General features: G+C 61.5%; 2 protein-coding genes across 5 annotated transcripts in view; one reads left to right on the top strand and one right to left on the bottom strand.

The window, feature by feature from the left end:
* The window catches only part of DCAF8 (DDB1 and CUL4 associated factor 8), a 42,466-nt gene extending 32,765 nt beyond the window's left edge, over positions 1-9,701 (top strand). For all 4 annotated transcript variants that reach the window (XM_032317858.1, XM_032317860.1, XM_032317859.1 and 1 more), the window contains 7 exons: positions 122-194; positions 680-737; positions 1,256-1,363; positions 2,907-3,037; positions 6,549-6,668; positions 7,083-7,199; positions 7,800-9,701. In XM_032317858.1, the coding sequence (XP_032173749.1) occupies positions 122-194; positions 680-737; positions 1,256-1,363; positions 2,907-3,037; positions 6,549-6,668; positions 7,083-7,199; positions 7,800-7,916 (724 nt within the window). In that variant the 3' untranslated portion in view covers positions 7,917-9,701. The remainder of the gene's footprint in view (positions 1-121; positions 195-679; positions 738-1,255; positions 1,364-2,906; positions 3,038-6,548; positions 6,669-7,082; positions 7,200-7,799) is intronic.
* A 1,334-nt stretch (positions 9,702-11,035) lies between these two features.
* PEA15 (proliferation and apoptosis adaptor protein 15) lies at positions 11,036-19,226 on the bottom strand. The gene is made up of 4 exons (XM_032317864.1): positions 19,093-19,226; positions 13,499-13,672; positions 12,186-12,341; positions 11,036-12,033 (listed from the first exon to the last, which is right to left on the bottom strand). Exons 2-4 carry the CDS (start codon positions 13,668-13,670, stop codon positions 11,969-11,971), a joined length of 393 nt encoding a protein of 130 aa, XP_032173755.1. The 5' UTR covers positions 13,671-13,672; positions 19,093-19,226; the 3' UTR covers positions 11,036-11,968.
* Between the last annotated feature and the right edge of the window lie 1,582 nt (positions 19,227-20,808).

Below are 20,808 nucleotides of genomic sequence, written 5' to 3' on the forward strand. Positions count from 1 at the left end.
GCCCCATGTGGGACTCCCTGGGATCAAGACCTGAGCTGGAGGCAGATGCTTAATGACTGAGCCACCCAGGCGCCCTGGGCGTTTGTTAAATTTTAACATTTTATTGTTTCTTCCGTTACAGGATTTACGACCAGCGGAAAATCGATGAGAACGAGAACAATGGAGTGCTCAAGAAATTCTGTCCTCACCACCTGGTAAGATTCACGAGGGGCCAGTGGTTCCCAGCTTTCCTAACTCAAGCCCAGGGCTGGCCCCAGAATCGTTGGCATGGAGTTGCTTGGACTTTCGAGTCCGTTCCCTGGATTTGAGTCCCGGCTCCGCCACTTACCAGCTTTGCGATCTTGGGCAGTCACTTTACCTCTCTTAGCCTAGGTTTTCTTGGTCACAGAGTGTAGAGGTAAAGGTCTTCGCCTTGCCCCGAGATGGTAAGGCCAGAGGACAGAGTGTGTCTGTCCCATGGCTCACACACAGAAAACCACCAGCAGGAAGCCCTCTCCCCTGAGCTGGCCACGTTTCACTCGTTGTACTCCTGTCTCTGCCTCTGCCCCTCTCTCTCTCTCTCTCTCTCTCACTCCCTGGGAGAAGATAGAGGGGAGTTTGAAGGAAAACCTGTCTCCTGAAGGTTGTGTAACGAGGGGCGGGGGGTGGGGCATCAGTCAGTATCTGCTCCTTATTGCAGGTGAACAGTGAGTCCAAAGCAAACATCACCTGTCTTGTGTACAGCCACGACGGCACAGGTACGTGAGCAGGGCCCAGCTCCTCGGCTGGCACGCCCCTCTGTCTGGGGAGCTGCGGAGCCCGCGGGCGTGTGCCCTCCAGCGCTCACCGCTGTGCTCTGGCTCCCCCGGAGCCGCAGGGGCCTGGCTGCCGACGCCCGGCGCGCAGTGGGAGCGCAGTGGGAGGCTGTCGCAGGCGAGCCTCGAGGGGCCGGCGCCGCCCGCAGAATGCCGCAGATGAGGCTTGCAGTGCCCGTCCCGAAGGCCAGGCTCCTTCCTGAGCAGGTGCTTATGCCTGTGGCTCATTCCTGCCTTCACGGGTGTGATGTTTCCGAGCATCCTGCCGCCCTTGGGCCGGCAGCGGTTCTCGGTCCGCCCTGGACGCCTGACCTGCCTGCCGCTCCAGCGGAGCGAGATGGGCGCTCTGGCTGGGTGTTAGGAGGGGGCGCTCCCGGCAAGAAGCTGCACCCCAGCCCCCACTCCTGGTCCCAGCTCTGTTTCAGCCTTTGCCTTCACTGCTGTGTGCTTATTCTTGGCAGAGCTCCTGGCCAGCTACAACGACGAAGACATTTACCTCTTCAACTCCGCTCACAGCGATGGGGCCCAGTACGTGAAGAGATACAAGGGCCACCGGAATAACGCCACGGGTAAGCTCGTCCCCCTAGCCGCCGGGGTTGACCGAGGGACTGCAGCGTGTCGTTCCGGCTGCACAGACAGGACGGGGCTGCCTGTCAGGGCCGTGAGAGGGTGTCCCTCATCGGGCTGGAGCTTCCGTGGGCGTGCTGTGCTCAAGCACAGTGGCCCGGAAGCCTCTCTCACTGCAGGGGTGGGGCCTCGATCAGGCATAAGAAGACATGAGTGAACGTGGTTTTCTCACGATCTCAGGTAATGGGGTGCCTGGGTGACTCAGTGGGTTAAGCCTCTGCCTTCAGCTCCGGTCGAGATCCCGGGGTCCTGGGATCAAGCCCCGCATTGGGCTCTTTGCTCAGCAGTGAGCCTGCTTCCTCCTCTCTCTTTACCTGCCTCTCTGCCTACTTGTGATCTCTGTCAAAAAAATAAATAAATAAAATCTTTTTTTAAAAAAAAAATAAATAAATATCTCAGGCTTAACAGGCTGTTAGGGAGTCTGGGAGAGCCCTCCTCAGTCTGGGGCACTGAATTGCCTGAACCCGGGGGTCGGGAGGAGTGAGGAGCTTTTGGCTCTAGGGCGGGAGGGGGCAACACATCTTCAGAACGAGGTAGGACGGAGGCCTGGTGCCAGGGCCTCGTCCCCAGGCTGCGGTGAAGAGGGGCCGTGTGTGTTGTGTTTGTGGTCCCTGAGCTTGGCGGCGCCCCAGAGTCACCTGCCAGTCTTTTAAGGCCTGGCTTCTGTCCCCAGACATTCTGGTTTAATTGGGATTGGCTGCAGCTTGATAGGGGTTTTTTAAAAGCTCCCTGTGTGCCACCAGCATACGGAAGAGCTGGGGTGGCCACTGCTCCTTGTCCTCACCACCCCTAACAGGTACCTGTCGTAAGTTTGACTTGGGGAGAGCAGTGACTTGTCCTTTTTCTTCTGAGCTGGTGAGGCGGGCCGGGAACCAGTGCTTGGAAAGTAGTCCTCGGGCGGAGAGAAGCTGAGTGCGGTCCCATGACCGCCGTGGCGCCGCACAGGGGTGCTGGGATGCGCGGCTTCTCTTAGTCATTTCAGGGGCTGGAGCCGTGTCCTTGAGAGTCTCGGTAGCAGGCACAGTTCCCGTGCCTCTGACGGCGGCGGCGGCCTAGCCTGCCCTCATTCTCAGGCCTGCTGGCAGCCTGGGAAGCCCTCACTGACCCAGGGTGATCCTCGGGCATAGACAGGTTTGCCTGGGCGTCGGCAGAGCTGGGGTGACTCAGCCTGGGACAAGTAAGGCATTAGTGAGGCTGGAGGTGCTCTGCAGGGCGGAGACCACGGGGGCCGAGGCTGCTGCTGGGGGACTGCAGGCCCTCAGCCCCGTGGAGCCCTGCGGGGGATCAGAAATCGTTTCTGGGACTGGTGTGATTTTTGGCCTCTAATATACACACAGCCCCTTGATTTGTTCTGTGAAAGTGAGAGGACTTCTTTGGCTCTTAGCTGACTTAGAGTCTGTGAATAACTCAGGTCCCCATGAGGTAAATACACACAGGCCCGATGCCAGCTCTCCAGTGGTTTTTTTCCCTCCTTTATCATTTCAGTAAAAGGCGTCAATTTCTACGGCCCCAAGAGTGAGTTTGTGGTCAGCGGCAGTGACTGCGGGCACATCTTCCTCTGGGAGAAGTCGTCCTGCCAGATCGTCCAGTTCATGGAGGGGGACAAGGGAGGCGTGGTGAGTATGCCACGCGGGGCTGCCGGGCTCCCTGCTCTCCCGCCTGGAAGGTAGGTCCCAGCAGGCCCGCGGCGCCGCGGCTCAGGTCCAGCCGGCGCAGTGACGGCAGGGGTCGTCCGGCGCTGCCGAGGTTTTGGTGGGATCTTGTCTCCCTTTTTCTGTCTTCTGCCCCTCTAAAGCATGGTTTATTGAGGAGAGAAAGGGAGAGAACCTCTGGCTTGAATGAGGGATCTCGAGGCAGACGCCTTTTCTAAACGAAAAGCGCTGGAGTTCGAGGCGCTCCACCCTGCGCCGAGCCAGAGACGCTCGCGAGGCTCATGCCTCTTCCCCGACGGGGCGCGAAGTAGTGATCTTGACTAGCTCCTGGCTCGGCGGATAGAAGCTAGAAGGGCCCAATGGGGACAGAGCAAACACGGCAAAAAAAATTTTTTTTCATTTTTTAGAATTTTTAAAATTTATTTTTAAATAATGACTGAGCGGCCTGCTTTGCCTGTCCTTTGACCTGCAGGCCGCCTTCCCAGAGGCTGGGCAGAAAAGCAGCACGGGGACCCTGAGTGGGGGAGTGAACGTGGTCTGCTTCTGTGTGCATCTAGCTAACCATATATTTCTTTCCACTTTGAGACCCAGAGTTAGGAAGGGGGTCGAGTGGCTTCCTAGCGTAAGGTTCTCGGATGGCCGAGGAGAGGCGGTGCGGCAGACATGGTGCCGATCGCCGTAGGCAGACTGGTGCAGGGCTTCTGGGGAGCGGCCGAGCTGGCTCGGCTTCTCTCCCACTTCGTTCCTTCTGCACTCTGCGGGGCTGCAGAGCGCCCGGCCGTCTCCGTGGGCTCATCCTGAGAGCGCAGCGGAATGCAGAATGGTTTGTTGCTGTCGCGCTCCTTTTCCTTGTGTGTTTCTTGCCCTGCTGTGAAATCATTTCAGGTTGTTTTCTGGTTTTGTCTAAATTCTGAGGACCTGGGGCCAGGACACATCCAAGGCTTCCACGGCCTGCACGTACGTGGAGAGGGGTCCCAAGCGGGAAGGTGTGTCTCACGGTTGCCTGCTTCATGTCCTGCTCTCCCCTAGGTCCTCTTCTGTCATCGGCAGTGGCCACACTAAAACACCGGAGTCCTCATGAGAGTTCTGCAGTAGGCATGTAGTCAGAAGGAAGTCACAAGGGGCCAGTGAATCCTTTCTAGATCCTAAACTGTCTTGCATTCCGTTCCAGAGAGAAGGGGGGCTGCGTGCCCTCCCGCAGGCCAGCCCTTGTCCGTTCCCCTAGCCCACTCTGCAGGCCGGCTTGCTTTCACCTCGGCCAGGCTCGGGGTTGGCGAGGTGTCCAGGCGCTCAGGTGGGGAGGGCACCTGCACGGGATGGGTGGGCCCCAGGCCTGGATTGAGTGGTCCCGAGAGTGAGAGTTAGAGAGACTGTGCCCTGAAACAAGGTTCCCAGCTGGGGAGCTTGATGACCTGTGTGCCCTCGCTTGGCCCCTCTGTTCTTTGGGCCTGACTTGCCTGCAGTGGGTCACCAGGCACCGGCCTCCGAAGCAGGCAGAGAGCAGCTCATCATGACGTAGAATTTTAGAACCAGGAGGGGTCTTAGACATTCTTGTCTGCCTTGCCCAGGTTTCTTAAGTCTGGTTTTGGCTCAAACCCGAGTCCTTTCTTTGTTCCCATTCAGGGACGGATGGGGGGATGATGTTGGAAGACAGTCCCTAGTCTCCCAAAGCACTTGGCTGCCCCTTCCCATCCCTGCGTCGCCCAGTCCGGTCCTCTTAAGGCTGGAGCTCTTCGCTCTGCTCAGGCGTGTTACTGACAGGGTAAGTCCTGGCGCTCAGACGGGCCTGGTCCAGAAGCTCTCTGCCAGCGCCCCCGGCAGGCTCCAGCCAAGGTACCGTGTGCTCCTTGTCTGCCTCTCGCCCTTGGCTCTGCCCTCGGTTTTGCCCTCAGCCTTAAGTCCCAAGGAATTTCTCCTCTGTGCGTTCTGAGTTGACTGACCCGCTCAAGCAGAGGTTAGGTCAGAATAGAGCGGAGCAGAGGCTTATCAGGAGGCGGATGGAGGAGCTCAGGTTGGCGTGTGTGAGTGGTCACGGAGCTTTTGATCCTATTCTCAGGCAGTGGCGCCCTGTCTAGTGGCTCCTCGTGCTGCACAGGCCAGAAGCTCTTCCCCACTGCCCAAGAGAGCCCCCATACAAACTGGGGATCCCCATGGGGAATGAGAGAAGGAGAAGAGAAGTAGGATTTCTGCTTCATTTTTAGGCTCAGGCTTTAGCTTCATTTTTTTTCTGGAGCATTTTTATTTACTTGTCAAATGGAAGAACCAAGAAGGTTGGAAGTCTGGCTCAGTGTTATTTCCGGTGCCGGCTCCCGCTTCCCTCAGCTGCTCCCCCTGCGCGTGCAGGCCAGGAGGAGGCTGGTCCAGAGAGAAGTGCAGATAAAGGAGGCTTTTTGCCAGGGGTTGTTTTCCTGGCCTACAGGGCAGCTGCAGGGCGGGATGCGCTGCGATGGGGTGGGGGCGGGTGAGGAGCGGCTGGGACCACACCCTCTTCCTTCTGGGGCCTTTCCTATCTATCCCTCAGCTGACTCAAAGCCCGAAAATGCTTTGGCAGCGCGACCTGGGACCAGCTCGACCAGTGGCCTTGGGAGCTACCTGCCTTGCCCTGTCCCACCCCGCCCCACCCTGCCCTGCCGCTTGGAAGGTGATGGGTCAGACAGCAGGGGGCATGGGTGCCTCCAGACCAAAGGAGGCTGCCTGAGCCAGAAGCCGGCCCATCTGTGGGAGAACATCTCCCCTGCTTCGTGACGGTACCCAGAGGTGGCTGATGCGCACACCAGGGCTGTGGGAAGCTCTCTTCCTGCATTGTGCCACGCTTGAGCTGAGCCTGTCGGGCTTTCGGGGTGGACAGCAGGGTGCTGAGCCCCGGGGCGCGCAGGGTTCTCAAGCCTACCCGAGCCTCCCCTACCTCCTCGCTCGCGCGGGCTGCCTCTTCGCAGCCTGTGCCTCCCTCCAGTTCGAGTCCGCAGCGCCAAGTGAATGTAATCGTCCCTGGACTGTCTTCCGGGCGTTCAGCGGCAGCTGTTGTTTTCTTCATTTTAAAAAAATTTGCCATTTCGTGAAAGCCTCTGAGAGGCCCCCCCACCCCCACCCCCTGCCCCCCATCTTTGGGCAAGTCGGAGCTGTGGAATCCGGAGTGGATGAGGTCATCTGGACCTCACTGCCTTTTCGTGAAGGCAGCAGTGAGCTTGACCAGTCATCCGCCCACCCCTGGGGCTGTGTCTAGGGTGTGTTCACCCCTGCCTCTGCTTAGGGAATGAGAGCGAGGCCTGGTCTTATACGCCGTCTGTGTCCAGTGTGTCCTCCATCCCCGGGGCCCTGGGCCCACGCTCACGACGGTCGGGCCTGCCTTCCCGGCTCTGCCCCGCCTTCCCGGCTCTGCCCCAGCTCTGGTTGAGGATATGTTTGGCTCAAGGTGAGTGGTGGTTTTAAGCCCGTTCCCAACCCGCCTGAGCCTGTGCTTTCCTTTCCCGACCAGGTGAACTGTCTTGAGCCCCACCCTCACCTGCCGGTGCTGGCAACCAGTGGCCTTGACCACGATGTCAAGATCTGGGCACCCACAGCTGAAACTTCCACCGAGCTGACAGGGCTGAAGGACGTGAGTCGCTGACCGTGCGCGTGCGCGTCCGTGCGTTCTGCGCTGCGTCCTGAGGGGTGTGGGGAGGGGTAGCCGCCGGCTGCCCGCCCTTCAGAGGCCCCGGCCGCACACCGCCCCTGCCTGGCCTCAGTGGGCGCTCGGGGAGTGGCCCCAGCGCGAGGTTCCGGGGCAGCTGCGGAGTGCCTGTCGTGCCGGTGGGCCGGGGGCCGGGCGTCCGGAGGAAGAATGTTCTAGTTCAGGGCTTCCCAGCCTCCCGAGTGGGTGAGCCCGGTCCCTCCTTTCCCGATGTGGTCTCGCTCCCCTGCAGCAGCACAGTTTGTCGGGGAGGTTTTCACGGGGATGGAGGGCCAGCCGGGGTGGCCCAGGGCACCCCCGTCCATGGCCGCCCCGCCCCCGCCCCCTGTTGGGTTCCAGGTGATAAAGAAGAACAAGCGGGAGCGCGATGAAGACAGCTTGCACCACACCGACCTGTTTGACAGCCACATGCTCTGGTTCCTCATGCACCACCTGAGACAGAGACGCCACCACCGGGTAAGCGGCCACGGGAGGTGAGCTCCAAGGGCAGGGACTCTCTCCAGGGTAAAACAGTTCAGGGCACACTTACTCGCTACTTTAAAAAGAGATCGGTGGTTGGGTTGGGTGTCCGATCCGTGGTCGTCCAGCCCCACCAGAGCCCTGCTGTGGCCTTGGCAGAACCGCCAGGCAGAACGGGTGGTGTCTGCTTTCTGTTCACCGTCGCCACACACAGTGCTGTCCTCGTGAGGCGGGAGCGTGCCAGAGGATTTGAGAAGAAATAAGTGTCAGGGTGACCGTCTTTTCATCCTTATGCCCGAGAGGCCTGCGGCGGGGGTTAGCAGACTCTGGCAGTTGGCATGCCGCCTGTTTTTTGCAATAAAGTTTTATTGGAACACAACCATCCCATTCATTCCTGTTGTCTGCGGCCGCTTCCCTGCTGCAACAGCCGCCGCGTAGTCGCAGCAGGGTTGTGGCCCGGGACTCTCCTAGTTCTTATCTGCCCTTGAAGAAACATTCGGCTGACCCCTGGCCTGGAGCGTCTGGGAGAGAGTTAAGACGGAACAGGCTTGTCCTCCTCCCAGGGCAGTTACTAACAGAGCCTTTCCGTCTCTACAGCGCTGGCGAGAGCCCGGGCTTGGGGCCCCAGACGCCGACTCCGAGGAGTCTCCCAGCTCCTCGGACACATCGGACGAGGACGAGGGCCCCGACCGTGTGCAGTGCATGCCGTCCTGAGGCCTCGTCGCCAGGAGGGGCGGGCTGGGGCTGCTGGCCCGATCCTGCCTGGACAGCCCTTTCCTGTGCCAGGCCCTTCCATTCAGCAGACACGCACTTTGGACTTTTTGCTTTAGATTAAAAAGAAAGACATCCCAGGAGAAAGACCAGAGGGGTAGCGAACCCGCAGAGTAGCTAAGAGCGGGAGCCACACCCCGGGATGGGCTCCGTGGAGAGGTGCACAGGGCTCAGCAGAAATGGCCTCTCCCCAACGCCTTGTTTTTTGGGAGGGGGGAGCCTATTTTGTTAACTGGTTTGGGGTAGGGAATGGGGTTTCCTTTTCTTTAATCTCCCTTGTTTCTTGGGTGGGGGGTGGGGCTAACTGGCTGTTCAGTACCCATGGGCCGGAGTGGGGGTGGTAGGAGTGCCACTCTCTCTCTGGTTTAGGTTTTTGGCCTTTTTCTTCTTTATTTTTTAAAAGTCTGTGACAGTTGCATTTTTTCCCCCCGACCAACCCCAACCCAGGATCTTGTTTTTTCTGGGGAGTCCTCAGAGCCCCTAACCGCCCCGCACTCTTCACTTTCCTTCCCACCCGTTCCCTCTGTACTTCCCACAGTGTTTCACACTTGATGATGTGTCGTTCACGCTCTTAGTCCCGTCACCCCTAACTAGGTCTGGTGCGGGGGGCCGGGGGAGCGGGAGGAGGGCGGAAGTGGAGGAAGGGCAGAAGGACGCGTTACCTCTTCGGTTACTTTTAAAACAAAGTTGTTTGGTGGCAGCAATCTCTTTGCCCTGTCACTGTTAGAGGCCTAATTTTATATCTATAAATATATTAAAAAGCAAGTCAAACTTGGATGTATCACATTAAAATTATTGTGCGTTTAAATACCTACATATTCTGACCGCAATAAAGGGACTGAAAAGAGCGCGGGAGTAACGATGTCGCGGTCGCACTGGGGTCAGCCCACCCTGTGTGTGCGGCCAGTGGAGATCGGGGCGGACCCCTGCGGTTCTTGGAGGCTCCAGAATGGAAGGAGTCTCAGTGTGGCCCTCCCTTGCCTCCTGCCACGGGTTTGGGGTTGGGAAAACAGTGAATTCCTTTCAGTTCTTTGCCTCAGCTCGCCTACCTCTCCTCCTGTCCTGTGGGGTCCCCAGGATGGCTCTCCCAACCAGAGGCTGGCTCGTCTTTGAAACTTGACTGAACTCGGGCTTCGGAAAGGGTGCTGCCGCTGTGGACTGTCCTACCGTATGTGACAGAGGACATGTTCACGCTAGTGTCAGCGGCTTCACGCTTTAAGCCGCCCACCTCCCCCAGCAGCTCCCTTCCTAGGGGGAAGAACGTAGTCGCCAGAGCCCTCCTGGGCCGGCCTTGACAGCCTGTCCACCTCTTGAGACCCTGCGGTCGAGGGACACGTTGAGGGTGCAGGCGGCTGGGGCTTGGACACGTGTCTCGTCGCTGGTCACGGCTGTTGAAGCCGCAGTTGCGCTCCGGCCTGTCGCCTGTGCTGCTGTCTCCTTGTGCCCAGCCCGGAGCTCTGCACCCCGGGGCGGTGCGCTTCTCTAGAACCGGCCGGGAAGGAAGGGAACAGCGGAAGGATGGACTTCCCAGACACTCCTTCCTCCTGGTCCTTTTCTTAGCAACTGTCAGACCAGCTGTGAGTGCTGCACTTCCGCCCTGAGGTAGGCGGCGTGTGGCCACAGTGGTCTGCGTTCCCACGGCTGCTGGGGTGCTGGAGTGGCCTGAAAACCATGCACTCTGGAATTTGTTGTGTATTTTCTCTCAGTAAAGCTTTTTTTTCTTTCTGACCACTGTTGTGTGTGTGATGCGTGGCCCATTCGTTCACGGTGGGCGGGTTCTGCTCCGGCCAGTGTAGGTGCCTGGCCCTGCCCTTACTGCAGCTGGAGGTGGCTTGGTCTGTGACAGCCACGCTTCCGGGCTTGGGCTCCAGCTGTCCGCGGACCAGGCCCCAGAGCTCGGGGCTACTTAGGGGGCGGGGAGCCGGACGGTGGCACTCGGTGTTTTCCCGGCCACCATTCGAGGCCGCAGGGAGGGACGTGGGGTATTATTTCCCTCCCTCCCCAGCCAGAGGCTCCTTCACAGAAACTCTAGAATTCAGTCGGATGCAGTACAGTCAATCACCTTTATTCCAGGGTTAGAAGGCCGTGCACACTGCAGACAGAGGAGCACAGGATAGGGACGACCTCACAGCCATACGGGGGTGGGAGGGCAGGTTAGTCTTTTTAGATGATTTCTGCCTTACAGAGGTATTCCTAGACTCTGCTCAAGACGGCCCTGTCTCCTTCTCCCATCTCGCCCGCTCCGCTCTTCAGAGAAGGCTCCCTCCCTTCTCTCTCTCGCTCTCTCTCTCTCACACACACACACTCACATCACCGAATCCTGACCGGAAGGACGATTCATGCTCAGTCCCCCTCCTCCCAATTCTACAAGTATCTCTCTGGCCTGGAGGGAGACGCAGACAGGGCTGGGCAGGCATGGGGGTCCTTTAAGGCAGAGCTGTGGAGTGCTCCAGGTGTGCGTGTTAAGGCAGGTGCCGCAGCAGTGGCCAGAGGGGACGGTGGGGCCGGGCCAGGCCGGGAGCAGAAGCCGCTCTCCGGCCAGCCTGGCTTCCTCCCTCTTCCAGCAGCCAGTCTTCCTGTCCCACATCAGTTTTGCTCCCACATCTTAACAAGCTCTGAACTAAGCTCTGAACTTCAACTTTCTCTAAAAAGTCTCTTGAGATGTCGTGTGAATTTAAGTTAAAAAAAAAAAAAGTTTTTTCATTTTGCCTATGTAGCAACGCGACGGGCCCTCCCTTGGCTGTGGTGTTCCGCTCCCAGCCCCGCCCTGGCCTAGACAATAAGTTAATGCTGGACACCACGAGCAAGGGCAGACATGGCAGTGCGGGTTTAATATACATATATGTAGATATATATGTACACACAGTTAGCACGGTCAGGGTGGGGAGAGCGTCTTGGCACAGGAAGGGGGCTGGGGTCTAGCGATTTGGCTAGGAGGCATTCACGAGCCCAACACGCCAGGATATCGAGGGAGACGGGCTAGCAAGTCCCCTCCTGGACTGAACTGGGGGGTTCAGTCCAAAGGGAAAGGCTATAATTAGCTTCTTCCTGTCTTTCCTGCTGGGGGTGTTCCAGACCCCAAAGAAGGAAGGTCACCAGTGGTGACCACGCGGGGACCCTGTGGGTGGGGCAGGGTGGGAGTGAAGACCTAAGGAGCTCATTCCTCAACCTCCCCAGGTCTGGAGTCCGTGTGTGCAACAGTCTGAGTAGGAATAAAGGAGTGGCGAAGAGGGCCCCTCTCGCCCACACCCCCGGCGCCTGGTGCGGTGGGGCCTGCTCCCAGCGTGGGCTCTTGGGGGTGCGGGGGAGTAACTAGTGCTGGCTGCTCCGTGGAGTCCGTACTTCGGGGACACGGAAGGGTCCTGTGGTCCTCTCACTAGATCCCTCGCTAGATCCCTGGCTCATACCCATCCTAGGCCCATAGGAGGGGAGGAGAAAGGGACCTGCTGGGGCCCAGGCCCTCCAACCTAAGGAACATCTAGGAAAGATCCCTCCGCCGGTCCAGCACAGGGTACAGACGCGGAACTCTGGCTTTTCTCTGCCCCTTCCAGGTGGCGGCTGGGTGACCGCCTTCCCTCCCACTGCTTGTCACTAGACGCACCCACCTCGCCCCACACTTCACCGCCAGCTCGGCTCCGCGGTGTAGGAAAATACAGGTCCTTTCTGCTCCCACACTTCAGCCATAGAGGAAAGGGCAGTAGGAGGAATGTGCCCATTTCTATTTGCATAGAAAGAGCCCCCACGTCCCCCTGAAGTGGGGAAACGAAGCCCCCCCCCAGCCCGACCCCCACCCCCTCACGAGGAGGAGGAACTAGATGAGCTAGACATAGAGACAGACAGAGCGTGCGCACACGCACACACACGCGCACAGTAAGGGGGTTAGGACCAGGTTAGTAAGTGGGTAGACTGGGGGGTGGCCCTTGCCCCTCCCCTGGAGGCTGGGGGAAGGGAGTGGTCCGCTGAAGGTCCAACCTTCCTCCTCTCCTCCCCCTCGCTCAGGCTTTCTTCGGTGGCGGAGCCAGTTTGATGATCTCCTCCTCGGAGGGCTGCCGGATAATGTCTGGGGGGGCAAGAAGGGATGTGTCCGGGGACAGAAGGCGTGGGAGACAGCAGGCAAGCCCCCGACGTCCACTCCCATCTGCCCCAAATCCAGCGCCCCAAGGGTCACCCAGGGGAGCAGGCAGAGGTGCATGTTCAAGGCGCGGCTCCTACCTTTGTACTTCTTGGCACTGGGGATACGGGTCAGCTTGGTGTCCAGCTCCTCCTCCTCCGAGATCTTCAGAACACGGGTTCTGTAGTCCACCACCATGGTGAGCAGGTCGGGGCGGCGGGAGATCTCAAAGATGTGCTCGATGTAGGAGAGGTTGTCTGGAGGGAGGCGGGAGACAGGGTCAGCCAGGCTGAAGAGGCCGGCTTCCCCTGCCTGACCGCACCGGGCTTCTGGAACCACGGTGGAGGTGCTCACACTGGTTATTGGAGGGGGCAGCGCGAGAAGAGGACAAGCTACTGAGCAGGACCAGAGAGCCCAGGCCCCAACGATACAGAGGACTGTGCAGGAGAGCAGGGGGTTGGCCAGTGAGGTTTCAGAGGGAATCAGGCTAAAGAGGTCTCACGTTGTGGGGAGGGAGAAGAGAAAAATGAGTCGGCCCACCTCACACCCTCCGCCTACCCCACACCCTCCGGCCTACCTCACACCCTGCGCCCGGCCGCTCGCCCGCCGGGCCCCTCCCGCTCTTCCTCCAAGTCGGAGTCAGAGAAATTGCCTGCTAGCACATGTGGGACCTGGGGGAGTCTCTCGACAAGGCCCCCGTGTGGCCAGAAGGACACCGTCCGTGGCTGGGCCGCTTCTAGGAGACTGGGGACGCCCTCAGTCCCTTCCACCACCCCCAACCCATTCCCCCCCCCCCCCCCCCGGACTGCTGCAGGTGCCTCCTCCCAGGGCCAGGTCCACCCCAGCCTCCCTGCCTGCTGGGCCCCCCACCCCACCCCCGAGGCCTCAGCTGGCTCACCCCACCTACTCGAGGCCCTCCACGGCAGAGCCTTAACCAACCTTTCCAGCCACTTCAGAGCTCACTCAGGCCCCAGCCAAGCTAAGCAGGACCCCTTGATCTTCCAGACGCACCAGACACTCCTGCCTCTGGGACTCGGGTCCTTTGCCACGCGGCCCTCCTCTGGACTCTGCCTTTGAAACCACTCGCCTTCGTACGCAGCTCCCCGCCCCCAGCCCTTCCCAGAGCAGCGGCCTCTGCAAGTGCCTCTGAAAATGTTAGCGCTCGCGGTTTTAACTTTTACCACTTTTAACTTGTATTTTACTGTTCTGTGACCTGATGATCTGTACCACGTGACTCATCACAACACAGTAGTATCTGAGTGCCGCGCGGCTTCCCGACGCGCCCTGGGAGGGCCGCGAGGACCGCTGTCCCCGAGCCGCGGCGCTCAGCCTCCCCCGGCCTGGCCGAGCGCGGCGCACCTCTCTTCGCCCAAGGGACGGAGCCCAAGAGGCTGGGGCCCCCCGGCCCACCCACCTTTGTCCAGCTTGTTGTGGCTCTCCAGGAAGCTGAACCAGGCACTGCCTGTGGTGATCTCCTCGCTCTTCTCGCTGGGGATGTCCTCCTTGCAAGCCGACTTGAGCTGCTCCAGGTCTTCGAGGGTGATGTTGTTGGTCAGGTCCTGCAGGAGGGTCCCGTACTCGGCCATGACTGGGGTTGGGACGAACAAAGGGAGAGGCCGCTGAGCTGGAGGTGCCAGGAGGGTTTACTCGCTGGTCCCTCCCACTAGCATCCCCGCTCTGTGGGGGGCCGGGGAGGGTAAGGCCGGTGGAGGCCAACAGGGAGGCTGGGGAGGGCTGGGCCGGAGGGGGAAAAGGCCTCAGGGTGGTGGCAGTGGACAGGAAGAAACAGAGAAGCGAGGGTCCAGGCTACAGCCTAGAGTGACAAGTCACACCTCCTTACCCCCATCTTTTTTCCTCATTACCCCCCCAACAGTAACCCTGGCAACAGCTCCCCTGACTGAGGAGGCGGTTACCATAGCAACCTGCTCCAGACTTTCTCACCCGCTGCCTCCAAGGCCCCCCCAGAATCGCCCCACCCACCTGCAACCCCTCCCCCTGTCAAAAAAAAAAAAAAAAGAGAGAGAGAAAAAAAAAGAGAAAACACTCCAAAACAGCCGTCGGGGAGAGACGGGCCGGCTGTGGCAGGGAGAAGCTCAGAAGGGGCAGGAGGGGTGGGATGGCCGGAGCTCGTGTGTTCTCGCTTGCATTCTTCCCCAGAAGCAAAGTGGACCCTCACTCTCAGCCCCCCACCACCTCGCTAATGACTCATTCTGGACAGCTGCCTAGGTGCTCGGTCTAATGGTCCCCTGGCCCCTCCGCGGCCCCCTGCATTCAGTCCTTGGGGCTCGGGTGGGCGGGGAGGGGCAGGCAATGAGCTCCCCCCGCCAACCTTCGTGCCGCCCGGTTTCTCCCTTGACCGCAGCCGGGCCTCCACGCAGCCCCTCTCCCAGCCTTTGTGCTGTGCCCACAGCCCCCGCGCCCGAGAATACCAAGCGGCCGGCTCTGGCCCCCTGCCCAGTTCCCAGGCTGGCTGGGTGGCAGGGGAAGGGGCTTAGCGGCAGCGCTGGGCGAGAGGCAGGAAAGGGGCTGCTGCTCCTGCTGCGTCCCTGTGGGGGGGGGCTCCCACAGGGGGCCGGGCACGGCTGGGTCTCAGGGCCTTGAGCCCACAGCCTGTGGCGTGGAGGTCTCCAGATGGGAAGGGAGAGACACGCGAGGCCCTCCTGGCGCTCACTAGGCAGAAGGTGTGTTTAAGACAGAAGAAGGAAGGTCAACCTTAGAATGAACCTTCTGGATGGGATAAAATGTGAACGTCACCCACAACAAGGAAATATTTCTTTTATAATCAGAAAAGTAAAACATTTTACAAAGTAAGTTATAGCATAAACACTGTGGCTAGACCAAGGGCTGGGGCTAGGAGCCAGATGACCTTGGACTGGACTGAGACTGCCCCCAAACCTCCCCAGCAGCGGGCTGGGCATGCAGCAGAGCGCAGGCGGCATCTGGCCTGGGTGCAGAGAAACTGAGGCAGAGAGGCACGGCATCGGGAGAGGCGCGGACCCAGAAGAACCCGTTCCCAGCCCCCTACTTGGGCCAGAACAAACACGCCTGCCTCCCTCCGTGGCAGGCGCCGTGACACACACACAATGAGGCAGGCAGCAGGGCCAGACGGACCCCCTCAAGAAGCAGGCACTCCCAGGCACGCTCACTTGCACACCCAGGTGCAAGCAGACAGAAGGGCCCAGCGGTGGCCCTGCCAGGCTCGGCCGGAACAATGCTCTCCGGACTGTCAGCACCAGGAACCGTCTCCGCCTTGAAATCTAGGTCAGAGCAGCCGGCTCCGGAGCCCAGCCCCCCACCCCACTGATAATCCCCGGCCAGGAAAGGGGGAGGTGAAGGGGAAGGGGTCCAGGCACGAGGAACTAATGGGGGGTGGGGAGAGCTTAAAAGGAAGAGGGAGCAGGGGGCCCCCAAGAACACTCTGCCCCCGGGAAGAGACCCTGGGAGCAAGCCCTCATCTGGAAAATGGGGCAGCATTAGGGTCAGCCTGTCCTGTTTTCACGTGGAAGAAGAGACTGTAACTAGATCCTGAGGAAGGAAAGTGTGTGCGTGTGTGTGTGTGTGTGTGTGTGTGTGTGTGTGTGTGTGTGTATCTCCTGGAAGGAGTTAAGGTTTAGGGCTCTGGATGGAAAACACAGACTTCCCGGGGAGGCGGTGGGGAGGGATTAATGTGTGAGTGAACCACCCACATCGGCTGGGGGGCGGTGGGCAGGCGCTTTCGAAGAGCGCGAGGCAGACACAGTGAGACCCCCCGGAGAACGGGGGTGGGGAGGCCGAGTGGTGAGCCAGGCCCGCGCGGCTGCTGCCCCCGGCGTGGGCACGGGTGCGTGGAGGCGGCAGCGGCGGGCATCTGTGCGGGCGTGTGCACGCTCTGGCATGGGTGCTACTGTGCCAGCACTGGCCGTGCGGCGGTGCAAGTACGTGCTGTGTGTGTGTGTGTGTGTGAGAGAGAGAGACAGTGAGAGCGTGTGCAAGGTCTGTCATCACAGGCTCCCGTCCAGAGAAAAGGGGAAGGGTGAGGAGACCCTGCAAACGGGAGGGAGGGCTGAGGCTGGGAGAGGGAAGAAGGCCGCAGTGAGAGCCCGGGGGGGGGGGGGGGGGGGGGGGGGGGGGGGGGGGGCGGGGAGGGCGCCGGGACTCAGCGGTTACCACGGCAACCGCAGTTCTGGGGGCCCAGCCCCCCACCGGTCAGGACAATGACAACGCTGCAGGGAAGGGGCGTGGGGAGCGAGTGAGTAAGAAGGGACAGAGCAGGGGAGTGGGGCCCCCTGAGGAAGGGGGGGAAAGGCAGCCTGGGTGTGGCTGCAGGGGCAAGGCCAGTCCCTTGGGGGAGTTTTGGGGGTACCAGGAAGTGGCTCTCTGGCCTCACTGATCTGTCATCGCCCCTGGAGTGGCGTGGCTGTGGCGGAGCTGGGCCCCGACACCCTCCCTGGCCCTGTCCTCCCGGAGATCCAGAATTCCTCCGGGCCTATGTGCCTCTCCTCCCCTCCTCGCCCAGAAAAGTCTTCCTGATTGCTGGAGCAGAGCGCAAGGCGGCCTGGGGAACACCCGGCAGCCTGGGCGGAGGCCATTCTTGGGACAGGATACCAGGACAGGAACCGGGACCGGAGCTGAGGCTGCCAGGAAGTCGGTCCCCTTCCCTCCCGGATCCTTCTGTGCTCTGCTCGCGGCTTCCTCACACCTTCCTGCCTGCCTGCCTCCCTCTCCTTCCCAGCTGGGCCCAGGTGGAGCCCGGACAAAGGTGGGACCAGCCGAGGGTGCTGGGGGACAGGGGCAGGAGGTCAGAAGCTCACAGACTGGTCTCTGGGCGTGGGAGCTGGGCGCGGGACAGGCGGGTGGTCTGTCCTCTCCCCGCCCCCAGCACCCTAGCCCAGTCGGACAGCCACCTGTGCAGAAGGAGGCCCCAGCATTAGCTTCAACTTGGAGGGAAGCCTGAGGATTAGGAGCCCTGGCACCCCTCCCTCCCTCCTCTCTGCGTGGGGCTACCTGGGCTACCTGCTGCGGAGGAGGTGCGGAGGGGAGGGCCAGCCCACGCAGGTGCAGGGGTCATGCTGCCTGGTTCAGGGGTGGGGTGGTGATCCAGGAGAGGCGGAAGAGTGGGTGGGGAGAGCACAGGGTGCCCATTTTAAAATCTACCTGGGCCCCCCTGGTTCAAGCAGTCCCCTAGTTCGTCCCTAATTATTCCCTTAACAGCACACTCTGCTGGCTTCTTCCCTTAGCTTCCAATCAGCTTTTTTTTGGGGGGGGGGGCAGAGAATGTTTTTATTCTGTAACAAAGGAAGGGGCTCTAAGACTCCGCCAGCCTGGGAGTGAGGGGAGGCAGGTACCTGGGCCTCAAAACGTTCAGTCAGTCCAAGAAGCAAATGGGTGAGCCCCGGGGCACAGAGATGGTGCTAAGCCTTCAGCCCTTAGCGTAAGAGGAGAGAGATGGATCCAAGGTGGGGGCGTCAGGAGACACCCCCCCCGCCCCCGCACAGGGTCAGGCCGGTAGGGCCTGTGGGCTCACCACTGGGGGGGGCTCCCCCCTCTCATTGGTTTCCTTCCCACCCCTCCCCCTCCAGTCTCTCTTCCTCCTTCCCCTCGGTGGGCTTTATCTCATGTGGGGGGAACCCTGAATACGGAGGGCTTCTGGGGCCTGTGACTCAGTGTCCCCATCCGAACACTCAGGGCCACTGTCCGACTGGGAAGGAACTGGCTTCCTGGCTGTAAAGGGATCTTCACTTTGGTGGGGAGGGGCCGAGTTGGTGGGTCTACAGGAAAGGGGAGTCTGTAGGTCTGTAGTGGCCAGAGGGTCTGTAGGAAAGGGGAGGGCCGGCAGGAGGGGCGCGCGGCCCTCTTCACGCATGACGGTCCCTGCGCACGGGATGGACACAGGTGTCCGGGACGTGAGGAACTGGGCAACCAGGCCAGCGGCCAGCCTAGGGCATCCCTGGCAATTTCCCCAACGGAGTGTTTAGCCACAAAGGGAAGAGCAATTAAAGCTAATCGCTCTGACAGCCCAGAGGCCAGACTCATCGAGAAACAAAACCCCCGTATTCAGCATGTCTCCCGGCTCCCCGAGGTCTCACGCCACGCTGCATTCCCCCGCGCTCTGAGCCTGGGGAGTCCAGCCCCCAGCCCTCTTCCCACCGCTCTGGCCATCTCTGTGTCGCTTCCTCCCCTCCCGTCCCCGACTGCGTCCCTATCCCTCGCACACATTCCCTCATTCTCTCCCTCCCCGACTTGGGCTCCATCCTCGGCTGACTCATACTCATTCTTTCTCTCCCTCTCCTTTTCTCCCACCCCCTCCTCCGTCCTTTGGCCACTCCGGCGCGCAGAAACCAGCCAGTCCCAGCACCCTAGGCTCTAAGTGGACCCAGCGAGAGAGGCCAGCGGCAGCCCCCGGCCCTCCTCACCGTGCGCGCGCGGGCTTCAGAGCACCGGGCAGGCTCCCTGGCCCCGGATCCTGCCCCTGTCCCGGAGCGGAGCGAGCAGGACTTCCTGCCCTGTCTCCCCTGTGTTGGCGAGCGGGGCCCCCTGAAGAGCAGGGCTGGGAGCATCTGCCCAGACAGTTCGGGGGGTCGGGGGCCCAGGGCCCCCACCCAGCTGTCCTGCGGACAGATGTTCCTCCGGGAGGCACATGGAGGCAGGGGGGGAGGGGACGCGTAGTGCGGGGACGGCTGTGATTTGCTGCGGGCGACGCGGTGTGTGTAAGAGTCACATGGGCGTGTGTCACCGTGTGTGCTGGCGTGTCTCTCGTAGGTGTGTGTGTCCCCGTCCGCTCCGACGCGGGGCGTATGGAATTAACGGAGCTTCCACGTCGGCCCCCCGCCCCCCCAGCGCCCGGACCCCGGCCCCGGGTCCGCCGATCCCCGCGCCGGCGGGGGGGGGGGTGCTGGCCGCGCGGGAAGCGGGCTCCCGCCGAGGCCCGGGCCCGGCCACGCACCCCGGTCCGCGGACGCCCCCCGACCCCGGCTCGCCGCCCCGCCGCCGCCCGGCCCCGAGCCCGCCGCCCCCCGGCCCGCCTCTCACCGCCTCGGGCTGAGCGCTCAGGGCGCGGCTCTCCGGCGTCCCGGGTCCTGGGGCAGCGTCCGGAGCCTCCGCCTCGGCTCCCGCCGCTCCTGCCGCTGCCGCCGCCGCTTCCGCCCGCCGAGCCCGAGCCCGAGCCCCGCGCGCGCCCCGCCCGGCCGGCCGGTGACGTCAGCGCCGGGGGCGGGGCGGGGGGCGGGGGTTCTGGAAGGCTCGCGGGTGGGCTGCCGGGGGCGCCGCCCGAGCCCCGGGACTGCGGGGCGCGGTTGCCCAGGTGGGGGGGCACGTCCTGCCCTGCGCCCCTCTGCGGACCGCGGCGGCGGGGACCCCGGGGAGCGCCGAGCGGGCGTTTGGGCCTTTGCAGGGCCTTGGGCCTCATCCTCCTAGCGGGCCGACTTGTGTTGGGGGAACCGCTTTCCTCCCCTTCGGGGTCGGGGGACCGGGGGCGAGGGCCCCAGGGACCGCTCCGACTTCGTCCACTTTGGAGGGGCCGGGGTGGAGGCTCGGGTGCGGGCTGGAAGCACAGTGGGGCCTCCTTGCCTTGACCCGGAGCCCAGATCTCGTCCGCTCTCTCTCCTTGGGGTGATGCCCCCTGTGTTCCTCTCACCTTTCCCGAGTATACCGCCCTCCTGCCTTCCCCCCACCATGATGTAATTTTATTTTCTGGGGAGGAAAAGAGCAGCAGTGAGCTCAGCGTGCAAATATAGACAGCTCGCCAAGCCGCGCTTAGCTCCGGCTCCTCGCTGCCTCTCTGCCCAGGCCCCCATGGCGGCTCTCACTTCCTCTCCACCCCAGGGACTTTCCTCCCCCAGATTCTCAGCCAGACTCAAAGAGGGAAGGACGAAGTGGGGAAGCATCTGTCCGCACCCCCTGTCCCGCCCGAGGGTCTTGCTTCCACTCTGGCAGAGTCTGGCCCTGGAAAGAGGTCCGAGCCCCATCCTACGCCACGGCCAGGACAGCCCTGGCCTCCTGGCCTCCCCTCAGTTCTGGCCCAGTAGACACCCTGTCAGGAAGCCTCAGGTGAGCCCCTCCTTTCTTGGTCTACACTGAGCCCAAAGCCCAAAGACACTCAGGCTCCTGCTGCTTCTCCGTGCTCTTCAGCGACTCTACCCGTCACCACCCTCTGGGAGCAAGACCACCTCGTCCTCTGCTCACGTCTGTCTCATGTCACTGGCCCCTTGGTGAGACCCAGAGAAACGGAAGGACTTCTGGACAGAGACAGGGTCAGGTCTCCCTGACGCTGCAGGTGCAGGGGACCCGGGCTTCGCACTGGCCCTGCCCCTTTCTCGTGCTGGGTCTACCTCGGACTCTCAGTGTCCCCACCAATGACACGGAGATGCTGACATCCACCTGGCATGGTTCTCCTGAGACTTGGAAATCCTAAGTGTGTAAGGACTGGCACAGGTGGGCGCTGGAAACCTAGGGTGACTGCTACATCTGGGGCCTTCTGCTGACCGACGCTGGACGGTCAGCCCCCCGTTAGCCCTGTGTTAGTTGGGTGAACACACGGTTTCTGCTCAACACGCTTCTGCCTCCTCTGGGAGCACTTCCTGCGTTTGTCTCTGAAGGGTGACCCATGTGTCACCTCAGGTTTCCTTCGGCAGCTAGGCAGCCCACTCGCGGCTACCCCGGCCCCATGACCGCTGTCCGGTCTGGGAGCTCTGGGCGTGGTCGGTTCCTTGGATCCCCCACACCACGTCATCTGACCCCCTGACACGT

This window comes from Mustela erminea, chromosome 17 (genome assembly GCF_009829155.1).
Source record: "Mustela erminea isolate mMusErm1 chromosome 17, mMusErm1.Pri, whole genome shotgun sequence".
Lineage (NCBI taxonomy): Eukaryota > Metazoa > Chordata > Mammalia > Carnivora > Mustelidae > Mustela > Mustela erminea.